The sequence below is a fragment of the Octopus bimaculoides genome, chromosome 6, assembly GCF_046866305.1.
Source record: "Octopus bimaculoides isolate indiv1 chromosome 6, ASM4686630v1, whole genome shotgun sequence".
NCBI classification, from domain to species: domain Eukaryota; kingdom Metazoa; phylum Mollusca; class Cephalopoda; order Octopoda; family Octopodidae; genus Octopus; species Octopus bimaculoides.
In genome coordinates, this window is record NC_142933.1 from 56,868,491 (window position 1) to 56,882,851 (window position 14,361).

The following is a 14,361-nucleotide window of genomic DNA, read 5'->3' on the forward strand; positions in this document are numbered from 1 at the left end:
ATGTACTTTGTTGTAGACACAGGTGAATGTTCATTTGAAAATGCTGGCTGCCAACAAGACTGTGAATAACAATGGAAGCTGTATATATTTGTGTAGGTCAGGATACAAGAAAGTCAATGCAAAACAATGTGCTGCTAAGTTTATTTGTTAGTCTTTTTCCTATTATCCCTCTCACTCAAAAATATTTAATCAATCATGCATAATTAAATATCGTTTTATAAAATATCAACTGATTTTCCTTTTACTTTTTTCTTTCTTCTTAAAGATTGAGGATATTTTTCACTGATGCAGGCATGGATGTGTGTTAATGAAGTTTGATTTGTTTCCAGATGGTCTCAAATTCCATCTTGCCTTTCCATTACATAGTACCTTGGAAAAGTATTCAGTTGACAAACCCCTTGAAAACTGTGTGATGTATAGACACACACATACATGTATATATGTGCATGTGTGTGAGTGTGCGTGCATGTGTGTGTGTACGTGCATTTGTGTGGTGTGTTTTCCTTTGTAATTTAGAGTTAAATTTGCTCCAGGCCACATACAGTGATGGAAGGCATTTTGTGTTGCTCATCATCATTTAAATCTTAAGAAAGTCTTGCAGATTTTTATTGTAGCATATGAATTAGAGTGTTGCATTCTCTCCCCCCAAGATCCCAAGTTCAGCCATACTTTCTTCCAGGTCAGTTTGTACATCTCCTGTTGCTCCATTTATAAGTATGAAACTGAAAATGTATCTTGCGTACCGGATTTACAAACGCCTTATTAATGGTCTATAAATGTTTTCTTTCTCCTTTTATTTTGTTGACCACTTTGGCGTGTAGAGGGCAGCTGATTTCCACAATAGAGCATATTTTTGCCAAAGTTCCACACAACAATATCTGGCCAATTGGGTTTTAACTCAGTGACTCAAATTCGTCAGTTGGTAATTTCTTTATTTTTGCTCTGTTCCAGACTGTTTTGGCCACAACATTATGTCTCACAAAAAGATAATATCTACAAGACATTTTTTTTTACAATTGGCAGTAATATGGGTGATGTCTTCAATCTCACTTTTTCACAACCTACATTTGCTGTTCATCAATGTTTTCTATCTTTTATGCTACAGGAACATGGTAGGGATCTCTTGTTCTTGAATTACATGGAGGTGGCCTTCAAAATGGGCTGATATAAATTTGTTAGTACACCATGTCAAGCTCTTGATATGGTTTATTCCCTCTATGGCTTGCATCTTTCATGCCAAATGCCCATTAAACTGGTCTATTTCAAGCCAAGTGCCCCTGAAACTGGTCTATTTTTTTTCTGTTGTTCTGACAAATAGATTTTATCAATGCTCCTTTGGGAGAGATCTGTATCATCTCTTATTTCATGCCTTTCCTCAAGTTCATTAGCTATCCTAATGATATTGCTTTCATGTTCACAAACATGAGCAAGATAGTTACTGGCTTCTTTCTTCTGCTGCAGATGTTTCAGTGTCACAATACATGCGTCATATGACATCAATATGGATTTAAGATCACAGCCACCATCCTTGTATGGGAAGTATAGCCAGTCTACATCATCATAGATTTTTAATTTTCTGGTAATATCAAGCAGTTTGTGAATTGGGCCAAATGTAAGCACAAGGATAGGCACTGCAAAGATATTTTGGGTGATGTTGTAAGTTGAAAGTCTAGATGACCATATTTATTTTAGTCTCTTAAGGTACCCATTCCTTGTCCTCTTCTTATAGACGGGTCCATTTTCATCATTTCCAAAATACTTGTTGCTTTCCCCAGAGAATAAACACTATATTTTTAGGTTGTTCATAGAGTCTTGGATAAAGGCATAAGTTACCCATGTTTTACCACAAAAAATGTACATTTGGACTCACCAAATTTCATTCCAATGTCTTTATGAAATTGGGTTATGAGATCCAGTTGTTTTTTTATGTGATTATTTGGCTCATACAGCTTCAGGTCATCAACAAAAAAAAAAGGTGACTAATTTTGCTGGATCCATTCCTAAACTGATATGTTTTGTGATCAGGTATAATAGAGGGTTTAATGAGAGAACAAAGAGCAATACTAATGAGCTATCACATAGAAGGATACAGTGATACTTTGGCTAATTGCAGTGCCTTGATAATCCACCAATGTGGTATACTATCAAAGTTTCTGCAGTTCTTTATTATTTTTCCTCTATCATTTTATTAATCAGATGCTTAATGCAAGCTCACACTTTTATGTATGTATATATGTATGTATGCATGTATTTGTGTGTGTGTGTGTGTGTGTGTGTGTGTGTGTGTGTGTGTGTGTGTGTGTGTGTGTGTGTGTGTGTATGTATGTATATATGTATGTATGTAATGCATGTATGTATTACATGGGAAAATGTGAGCATGAAAAGTAATATTCTTAAGATTATAAATCTGGAAAAGTACAGGACAAGTTATTACACCTGGAAAAGTATAGGACAAACTATTACTTCAAGTAAAGAAAAAGAAACTTTTTACTTAAAACATTGCAGCAAAGAATGCCAGTTCTTCTAATTTATCTCTCTTTACAGTTCTCATCTTTTAAATTTATTGTGCAAAACTGTTCAGCTAATTTGTAAGTTTGTCTAATTAGTCACTGTTTTCTGTATTTAAGGTAGTAAATTAGCTAAATTCTACTTAAATAAGTATAGTGTTGTTTGTAAACTATAATAAAATAATTTTTAATATTCAAATTTTGACTTTAGCTGCAATATTTTAAGTAAAAAGTTTCTTATTCTTTAATTTACTTGAAGTAATAGCTTGTCCTATACTTTTCCAGGTGTAATAACTTGTCCTGTACTTTTCCAGGTTTATAATCTTAAGAATATTGCTTTTCATGCTCGCATTTTTCCATGTAATCCATGATTTTTCCAGGCATTGCTGTTATAAGATAATAAATAATGTCAATTAATAATTTATGATTTTACCTTATAAGATACTGAAAGATAATATTTCAATTTTTCAATGTAAGTGATGATAATATTTCAATTTTTTCCATGTGTAATTTGAATATATGTTGATTGAATTATTTGATATGACCCATCCACACCAAGTTAATGGCAGGGATTTTTACCATCTTGTTGGTTGCACCATGGCTCACCAAAAGTTACAAACAACCAGACCCCAAAACCATCAGTTACCAGGCTCACCTTAAGTAACCTAATTTTGCAATATATTAGGACTCACAGGAATTCATTCAACCAAAACAAAAAAAATTCCAATGATTCCAGGATTGGTGGTGGGGGAAACTCCAACCTCATTTTTTCCAAACCATAATAAGGGACTTGCAGCATATTAGGAGGTCAGGGTACTTGATTCCACACAAAAAATCAAATTTTTTGTTATTTTTCTTAGTGAAAATCATACTAATGTTAATATAGAAATTGACCATAATGTTGTTATTTAGCCTCAAATCAACCCTGATACTGCAACCTTATCATCAAAGACATTCCAGCCTTCAGCAAACCATCTTTTTAGGGATAATCTAGGACATTACATACAATGATTTAGGTAGGGGGATACTTTGGCTGCTATTTTTAGCATGTCGAGTGACCAGGTAGAGGTTCTTTCATTGGTTTGATTGCATGATGAGATTTTTTTATACATATATGTAATATGTATATATATATATATATCATTGGCAGAAGTCAGAGAATAAGTCAAAAGCTGAGAGATTCGTGTATTGACACTTACCAAACACGAATTTGTCCATTGTTACCCTGTAACTTCTGACAAAATAACTTCTAAAATACAAAATTTTGTCAAAAACATTAAGAGTAAACCCTGTTCTATGCGACACATTCTACCAGTATCAGAAGTTTGAAATTGTTTAGTTAAAAAAAATTAATCAAATAACCTGTACATCAAAGTCAACCTTGGCAAAATTTGAAATCAAAGTGTAAAGACAGACGAAATACCACTAAGCATTTCACCTGGTGCACTAACGTTTCTGCCAGCTCACTGCCTCAGAATGTAAACATCCATTTTAGAAATATTCTCTTTATTCTTATTGCTAAAGTGTAACTCCCTTACTTCTTTACTGACATGAAATTTCATAATATTTTACTTCATAACTGTTTTTTACAAATTTTTGTCCAATGCAACTAATAATTCTGAATTCCTCATGCATTTTTCTATCATTTAAGCCTAAGAAAAGTATACTTTTAATTTAAAATTAACAAATTTATATTAACTGAAGATGAATATGTGCCTTATTGCCCCTCTTGAGGTTGCAGATATTTTGATGTAACTTTTTTACTATTGAACCAAATCTCAAACTATTTATGCCAAAGTGTAGCTGAGGGGGTGTCCTCTTTAAAACTGAATTAGTGGTAAAGCTTGGAAGCTGCTGTGATTGATGAAATGGTGAACTTAAGAATATATTCAACCATGGTAAGAACAATTAGAAGTTGATCTGGACCTTTTTCAAAGGTCATCACAGGTGGCAAAAGCTGGTACCATGGAACTTGCAGATGTGGAAGAGGTAAAGAAAAGGATGACAGTGGCATTAAAAGGCAATACTTTGCAAGAGTTCCAGCACTGCTTCGAATAGTAGAAAATGCACCTGAACTGATGCATTGCTTTAAATGGAGAAAACTTTGAAGGTAATAAAAGTGTAGACATGTACAACTGAGTGAATAAAATAATATTACAAAATTCCGGTTTCTTTTGGGTACCCCCTCGTATATATGTATGTATGTATGTCTCTTCTGTATCTAATCATTTAAATTTTTCCTCTAAAGGAGCTGGTTTCTAACAAGGATACAAAGCTCCATCATTTAAATGTAGATAACAAAAATAGTGTCACATTTCAAACCTGAGAAAAGTCTTGCATAGATTTACTGTTCTGCTTACAGATTGTATTTGTAATGTGCAAATCAGTTGGTTGAATTTTTTCCTGAAAATACAAGCTTATCCAGACTGACAGGCATTTACTTACAAAACCAAGTGCTCCAATTATTATTAGTATAAATGTAAATTTGCAATCCAGATATAGAAGCTGGAGGTTTCAAAACAGTTGCACATAGTTATCTTCTTTCTTTCTGATTTTCAAAGAGATATTCACTTCAGCAGGACAGCTGACCTCTGTGATGGTTCATATTTTTTCACTTGACAGATGTTTTGATGGAAATGCTCCACCAGTATTCCTTGTGCTGGTATTTGTGTACATATTCAATAACAGGAGGATTCATCATCATCATCATCGTTTAACGTCCGCTTTGCATGCTAGCATGGGTTGGACGATTTGACTGAGGACTGGTGAAACCAGATGGCTACACCAGGCTCCAATCTGATTTGGCAGAGTTTCTACAGCCCTTCCTAACACCAACCACTCAGAGAGTGTAATTGGTGCTTTTACGTGTCACCCGCACGAAGGCCAGTCAGACGGTACTGGCAACGGCCACACTCAAAATGGTGTATATTCATTCCAAGACAGTCTTTTTTCTTGAATGGCATTGTATATTGTTTTTGCAACATCATGTGGCATAGGGGAGTAGTACCTTGATGGTATTTTGGGGCAACTGCTAAGCACATGTGTGATGTCTTTCATAGAAATATGATATAATCTACATTTTCAATTGCATCTTAGAACTCCAAGGGCTTCCATGCATGCATCTATGTATATATGTATGTATGTATGTAATTATGTATGTATGTATGTATGTATGCATGCATGTATATGTGAATGCATATGTGTGTGTGAGTGAATGCTTATTTCCATATGTCTTTGTATGACACCAGTTGGACAATGGTGATATCCTGTTTACTGCCTCCATAAGTCTCATCCAAGCCATGTCAAGATATAAAAATAAAATGGACCTAAAACGAAGATAATGAGTGCTCATCGGTTTATTAAAGAGGGTTGACACCTCTTACTTAAAGTATCGTTGTCATAGAAAGATAGTGTTTTCATTGCAAGTTTCTTATGAAACACTCATAAATTACATGCCACATCTAGTGTCTTTACTAGGAGGTACAAAAGTGCCAGTGACAAACTATTACTCATAAATCTACTTTAACACTTTGATATCAACTTTCTTGAGACTGCTTCTGGTTGGTTCTGCAATAATAAATCTCATGTTTTAAAGTGTTCATATTTAAATTTAAATCTTTCACCATAATTTTATGCAAAAACCTTCAGTTATTTCAAAATCAGCTTGATTAATATACAAGTTAGTTATTTTGATAAACTCCGACAAATGTTTTTAAAATTAATTAAAACACACAGACATTGAGTATCATTAGAAATATAGTCACAAATGGAAGGCAGCAAGCTGGCAGAAACGTTAGCACGCCAGGCGAAATGCTTAGCAGTATTTCATCTGTCTTGATGTTTTGAATTCAAATTCCACCGAGGTCGACTTTACCTTACATCCTATTGAGGTTGAGAAATTAAGTACCAGTTGCGTACTGGGGTTGATCTAATTGACTGGCCCCTTTGCCAAAAATTTCGAGCCTTGTGCCTAGAGTAGAAAAGAATATAGTCACAAATGGATTAAGTCATTTCTATCTCTAACCTCTTCTAATGTTCTAGTGTTTCTATAACATTGTGAAGAAATAATTCCATGACGTATTTTACCATTCTTTTTGTAATTTTTGGTAAGTGCTTCAATTTATTTTCATGATTAAAGACACTGTATTTGTTGTGCTTGCTATCAGTGAACCAAAGAAAATAAATTAAATTAGATATCTCAATAGCTGAAGTGTTTTACAAAAATAATATGCTACCCTGCATATTATTGTAAATATCATTGAAGAGAAATAATACTTACATACCCATGCTCACAGATACACATGCTTGCATAATTACATACACACATCTATACTTATGGATGCTATCTATTCTAGTAGAAGGTAACCACTTCTTATGTAACACCCAGTTATACTACTCAGAGAATTCTCTAAAGATTTCCTCATTAGTTTAGAAATTCTGAGGAAATGTCCTTGACATAATTGCAGTACATTTGTATGTAGTTGAAAGATTCATTGGTTGACAGTAGGGTTTATAGAGCTAGAGAAGTCCCAGAATAACATCAAGAAAGTTAACAATTGTTAAATTTAATCCTACAGTTACTGCTAATCTAAAGTCTTTGTAAAAAGTGTGTAAACCCTTATTAATTGGCTTGTAGATTATGAGTTGAGATTGCATGCTATGTCAATACGTAAGATACTTAACTTCCAAATAGTTTTGTCCATTTAGCTGTAGATAGGAACAACTGACTGCATTAATCAGTAATATAGTTAAATTGACATTTCCAAAGATGTACTAGAAACAATACCAATTTTCAGCTCAATTGACAGATGAAAACAAAGCATTAATCATTGCCTAGGGCACAAGACTGTACAGGGAACATAACATGAACACTTGACCTTTCTGTTTAGAGACCAGAATATTAACTACAATAACTTTTAACTGGGGTGTAATAAAAATATGTTATTAAAAGTTTGAAGCTTGATTACTAATTTCAAATTTCTGTAAGAGGAGCTATAAAATGGTAAATTGGATCTTATTTTCCATAATTCCTTTTCATATTTTGAAAAACCTGTTTGATGATTCATATCATTTTGAGGGCTTTATTCTGATATTGTTCAACATATTTCTTCTAATAAATAGATTATGACTTATCAATACATACTTTATCGCTTTTCTATTCATACAATCTTTAATATTCTCTTCATATCAACCACCCCATCCTCTCTCTAATCTGTTCATATAAAAGTCCTCATTTCTATTTATCTAATGTATTAATGTATATTATTGTACCAATATATTATTTTGTCAAAATGCCTGATCTAAATCTAAGAATCTGATCAGGAAAATATCTCTTCCTTTTAGAATACATTTCCAACATCAAAGTGATGATAAAACTCTTCCTTATCACACCAGAAATGTTCAATTATAGTGGAAGATAGTGTCTGTGATTTTGTTGATTATTTTCTATTTAACTATAACACAATTGTGTGCATGTGTGTGTGTATGTGCGTGTGTGTGTGTGTATGTGTGTGTGTGTGTGTGTGTGTCTGTCTGTCTGTCTGTCTGTCTGCCTGCCTCAGTGTGTGTGTGTGAGTGAGTGTATGCTCTCAGGATTATTTTTGCAAATATTTTTACCTACAAAATAACTTTATGGATAAATGTATTTGTGCATGCACACACACACACACACACACACACACACATGATTACACAGCTTTATATTGTGTATTGGGAGTTAACACCTTCCTTTTATTCTTTCACAGTGTAGACTTAGTGTCATAGCCCCAGATAATTCATGATAAATATAAACATTATTTGAATACTTAGATGAAAAATACCTTACTAAAACTAATTATGATGTACTCTGTGGAATGCATATGGGCCTTGTTACCATATATATATATATATATATATATATATATATATATATATATATATATATATATATATATATGTATACATATATATATATGGCAATCGTTAAACAGAGGGTAAGCAGGACTGGCACCAGATCCTGCATTCTAATGCTTTGTTTTCTTAAGAAAAAAGGCAATGTTGCATCACTTCAGTTTGTCCTTTAATTTGTCTTTGAAGCACAAGAGTGGCCTTCCAATTGACCTTTCTGTTGGGAATTGGCCAAAGAGAGTTTGCTTCGGAATTCTGATATCACTCATACATGAGAGATGACCTGACCATCTAAGCTGTATTTTGATGAGGATGGCTTCAATACCTGATACGTTGCATTTTGTTAGAACCTCACTGTTATGAATATGGTCACTCAGTTTTATGTTGGAGATAGTACGCAAGCATCACATATGGAAAGTGTCAAACTGATTGATGTGCTTTTGATACATAGTCCAAGGTTCAGCACTATAAAGCAATGATGTCAAAACCACTGATTTATACACATCAACTTTCACCTTCAATGATACGTTGTGGTTGTTCCAAAGCCTCTGATAAAGCTTACGAAAGGCAGAGCTAGCCTTCCTGATTCTGAAGTCAATTTCTTTATCTATCTTAGCATTATTGGACACAATGGGACCCAGATAAGTGAATAAGGAAACAGTTTTTAATGCTTTCCCATCAACATATACAGTAGGGGCAACAGGGGGAGGATGGCCTCAAATGGACTGATGGACAAGCTCAGCTTTCATGATGCTGATTATCAGAGCAAAAGCCTTTGATGCATGTAAGAAGTTATTTAGAATCCATTACATGTCCTCAAGAGTGTATGCTACAAGTGCACAATCATCTGCAAAGAGCAAATCTTGAATTGTTTGCACCAAAGTCTTAGTTTTTGCTTTGAAGCATTGTTGGTTGAACAAGCCACCATCAGTTCTGTACTCAAATTTTACTCCTTCTTTAACCCCCTCAAATGCTGTTTCCAACATGACGGAGAAATACAAAGCAAATAAGAGCAGTGCAAAACACAACCTTGTTTTGCTCCATTTAAGACTGTGAATGAATCAGACACTTCCCCACTACATCTAACAGAAGCCATCATCCCTTGATAGAAAGAAATGATGACATTGAGCATCTTTTCAGGAACACCTAGCTTTCTAAGGACAACTCAAAGAGAATCCTGAGATACAGTATCGAAAGCTTTATTTAGATCTACAAAAGTGACAAAAGGGTCTTGGTTGTGCTCATGAGCCTTTTCCTGCAGTTGCCTTAGCCTGAAAATTATATCCATGGTGCCTCTACCAGCCTGAAAGCCACACTGAGATTCAAGCAACACTAAGCTGCCAGGGGCATCATTTAGTCTGTTTAAGATGACCCTTCCAAGGATCTTCCTGGCAACACACAAAAGAGAGATACCTCTATGGTTGTCACATTCACATTTGTTGCCTTTGTGCTTATAAAGATGGACAATAGAACTGTCTTTAAACTCTTGTGGGACAGACCCTGATTCCCAGATTAAGAAGAGTTCACATAATTTGTTCAGCAGGAGATTGCTACCATTTATATATCTCAGCTGATATGCCATTGTTCCCAGACTCCTTCCCATTCATGAGCTGTTTTATGACCCTTTTCATCTTAGCCTTTGTTGGAGCAACTGACAGGCCTCTGTGGTAGGTTACTGATCAGTTCTACATCAACAATTGAGTCCATATTCAGAACATTTGAAAAAGGCTCTGCCCAGCACTTTGTAATCTCCATTTCATCTGTCAGAAGATTACCCTCAATTGAAAGTATGGGAGTTGAGCCACCAGACACAGGTCCAAAAACACCTTTTAAATTCTGATAGAACGACTTGGAGTCACATCTGTCTGCAACGTCTTGCAACTCTTGTGCCTTCTTTTGCCACCATGTCTGTTTCATTTGCCACAGTTGAGATTGGTATGTATTTCTGGCCTTTTTAAACTCGTGTTTTGTGGCATGATTTTTATTTATCATCCATTGACAGTGGCACTTGTGCATATTATCCAAAAGAGGAAAGATGTTTGGATCATTTGAGTCAAACTAATCTTGGCGCTTTCTCTTAACGTACCCAAGTGTTTCACAAGATGACTCAAATGCAGCATTTTTAAAACCAGACCACACTGATTCAGTATCTGTGTTGTCTGAGATGCCAGCGAGTTTTTTGTCACAGGTTGCTTGAAATGAGGTTAAATTGTCATTGTTTCTCAGCTCTGTCACATCCACTTTTTTGAATTGACTGAGTGCAATTGTTATGAATAGGACTGCTGATAGTAAAATTCACCTTTGATTGTATCAGTCTGTGGTCAGACCAACACTCTCCAATGGAGAAAGAACGTGTTACTTCGGCATCTTCCTTCAGAGAAGACTTCACAATTATGTAATCAATGAGATGATAATTGTTTGATCAGGGATGCTTCCAGGTAGTTTTGTAGTGGCTGGAGAGTTGGAAAATAGTATTGGTAATCAAAAATCCATACTCACTGTAAAGCGATAGCAGCAGATGGCTATTTGAGTTTGCCTTGCCAACCCCATGCTTCCCTATTACGTCACCCCAGATGGATGTATCCCAACCTATGCATGCATTGAAATCACCAAGGAGAAGATTTTTACCATGGATGGAGAAACCTCTCAACTGGCTACGTAGCTCAGAGTAGAACTGCTCTTTGACTACTTCATTTGAGTTCATGGTTGGAGCTGAATATAGTTGCATATCTGTTTTTGCCAATGCAGATATACAATGACATGAGTCTTTTACTAATGCCAACAGGCAGAGATTTAAGACATTTCACCAAGTCATTCCAAATAGCAAACCCAACACCTACTGCTCTCTTTACTTCCTGAGGCTTACCCATCCAGAAAAATGTGTATCCACCATCATCTTCCTGTAGCTGACCACCGTCTGCTAATCTGGTTTCTGAGAGAGCTGCTATTTCTGTTTTTTTACTTCAAGTCACAGGCAACCAAAGTGGTCCTATGTTCTATGTTTTTCTCGCAGTCCTGAAGTGTTTTCAGCTGCTATTTCAATGTTTTCTTTTACCCTCAAGATGGGCAACCAAATCAGTTCTATATTCTATATTTTTCTTGATGTCCTGAAGCATTCTCACATTCCAAAGTTTTTGTTTTTGATTTACTTAATCTTCTGATGAAGGTTTGGATGCCCAGTCATTTGCACCTAAAGACAAGGTGCAATGTGAATAAGCAATTTTTAGGTTGCATTTTCTTGGCCCCTCCCGCATAGGAGGAAAGCAGTACCATCGTAATCAGGACTACTTTGTTGTAAAAGGAGGACATGAATTACACAATTACTCACAGATGTTGTAGAAGGTAGCCATTAACCTTTCATCCCCTATGTGCAAAGTTCAAGCTAAGAACTTTCAGTGACATCCTTCACCTATTCCTGTTGTTATCCCTTCATTGTCATAGGGTTTTGTGGAGAGGACAGTAAAAACGTTAGTGGTATTAGCTGATGGTATTTTACTGAACTACCTACACATGGTTTTATTTATAGTGGTCATTGCTTATGCAGCACAATGCACACTCTCACCACCAAAAAAGCATTTACCTATACTGATGCACAGTGTGCCATGTGTCAGATATTTAATTGATCACAGATTTGAAATCAGAGTGGCTTTCTCCTAGTATAGTTGCTCAAAATCTACAGAGCTCAGATTGTCCTATGAGTAAGTAGATGCTGATAATGCACATAAACTAAGAGGACCATCACCAACTACAAACCTGGTTTTATATCAGAGTTCTCCTTCTTCTAGATGGGTTGCCCTCACCATGGCTAAAGCGCCATATCTGCCCCATAGATATATACGAATATGTAAATGAAAAAGTAAAAATATATGATATTTAAGAATATAAATAGGATATATAAAAGCAATATATACACATTGTTGAATGACCGTTGACTATTCATGAGTTCCTCTTCCCTTTGGCGGGTCTTGCTTTTGGTCCAACAATCACCCTCCTCACTAAGCAAGCTTGGAGGGGTTGCCAGTTTAGTCACCGATGACCTGACCATGCAACATGTTACCAGTAGCACTCGAGAGTGACCTGACATTCATATATATATATATATATATATATACTAGCAACTAAGCCCAGTTTCACTCAGTCGGTTTGGATGACGTGGCTGTAAAACCTGCTCTGTGTATGCATTTGACTTATTTGGGCACGCTTACACTAAAAAGCAATTTTAGAATGACTTTTTTCTGTCAAAACACTAAAAATAACTGACCAACAAAAAATAAAACCAACCAAGATTCAACCAAATCAAAAAATAGACCCAAATACTAAGCAAAGATGAACCATCCCACTTCCATTGTGCGCACACACGCACACACAGACACAAACACACACACACACACACACACACACACACAAACACACATTCACATACCCCCCCCATTTACATACACACACATATATTTACACAGAGTTGAAATGCTGTTTGATTTATTTTTTTAGCATACAATTTTCATCATCCCACTATCAAGTATGACATCACCCCTTCCTTCCTTATTCATTTATCACCCCTTCCTTTCTCATTCATAAACACAAGAGTATTATTATTGTAGATTATCTCAGTAACCATGGGAGCTATGAAAAACATATGACATCACCCCTTCCTTCCTTATTCATCTATCACCCCTTCCTTTCTCATTCATAAACACAAGAGTATCATTATAGTAAATTATCTCGGTAACCATGGGAGCTATGAAAAAAATACAAAGCCCAGTATCACCATCAGATCATTCTACACATCTGTGTAATTTTTCGCGCAATTCCACCCAGCCGTTTGACTGTGAATCCCAAGACAAGAAAGAATCGCCCATGTCAAATTTATATGTATAGATATACAGAAAGAGAGAGAGCAAGAACACACTGACAGGTAGGCAAGCTGATAGGTAGATAGGCAGACAGACACATGTGTGAGTGTGTGCCTTAATTTTTCATTCTTTTTTTCTATTTCTCTTCTACAGATCATGATGAATGTTCTATACAAAACGGTGGTTGCCAACAGAGCTGTATCAACACAAAAGGTGGCTACAAATGTTCTTGTAATTTGGGTTACACACTTGTCAACACAACAAGCTGTTTAGGTGAGTCTTTAAATGATTTTTAAAAATTTCATCTCAGTATGCATGGAGGTCATTGTTCTTATGTTGTGTATCATATGCAAGCCATTTTGTTAGAGTTTCCTCCTTTCTTGCTCTGGTTGTCTATGGTGCTCATATATGTGAGCATTCACTCTGCTTAATTTACAATGTCTTTGAGAATAAGGAAAGTTGATTCAAGAATTCTGTTCTTTAGCAACACATTTTTAATTATTCATAAGGTGGAATTTTGATTTTCTCCTAATCATTTTTATTCACTGCTGGACGGTGCAATCTAACAATTTCAGAAGAGAATAACATCCCTGTATCAATGAAAAATGAACGGATGTACAAGAAGGAAAATTGATTCAACACAATTGAACAGGAGAATTAGTACAAAATTATTCTTGGTCTTTAAATTAAGTTTCACACAGAAGAGATATAGATATTTGTTCTTAATATTGACCCCTACTCACACCTATATTTCTATCCATCTCTCACCATCTTTAATCCAACTCCTCACCACCTTTTCACTCATCCCTCCATCTTCCTCCTCTCTACTGTGGATTGTGCTGAATCCATTACAACGTACCAAGCTATACTGTCATCTCTGTACTGGCAGTCACCACTCCCTCTCCTCTATTACCCCCTACCAACATCTACCCCCGCATTCTTATCATCATCTTCCATTCATATTAACCACCCTCAATTCTATTCCCCATTCACTACATTCATTCTTATATACATCTGACCATCCCACACTAATGTTTATGTTCATTTCTCACACTCTTGCAACTTTACCTACTCTTCCTGGTTCTTCTGTTTCCATACTCTCTTCTTTTTGCCTT

At 35.5% G+C, this 14,361-nt stretch overlaps 1 protein-coding gene and 1 long non-coding RNA gene across 8 annotated transcripts in view; one reads left to right on the plus strand and one right to left on the minus strand.

Moving 5' to 3' along the window:
* Positions 1-14,361, plus strand: part of LOC106879572 (uncharacterized) — a 650,101-nt gene that overhangs the window by 400,847 nt on the left and 234,893 nt on the right. For all 7 annotated transcript variants that reach the window (XR_016242266.1, XR_016242267.1, XR_016242268.1 and 4 more), the window contains exon 22: positions 13,400-13,519. Coding sequence is in view for 2 of the 7 variants with exons in the window: in XM_089353939.1 (XP_089210065.1) it covers positions 13,400-13,519 (120 nt within the window). In the remaining 5 variants the exon portion in view is untranslated. The remainder of the gene's footprint in view (positions 1-13,399; positions 13,520-14,361) is intronic.
* Positions 1-14,361, minus strand: part of LOC149135132 (uncharacterized) — a 255,249-nt gene that overhangs the window by 73,165 nt on the left and 167,723 nt on the right. The window lies entirely within an intron of this gene.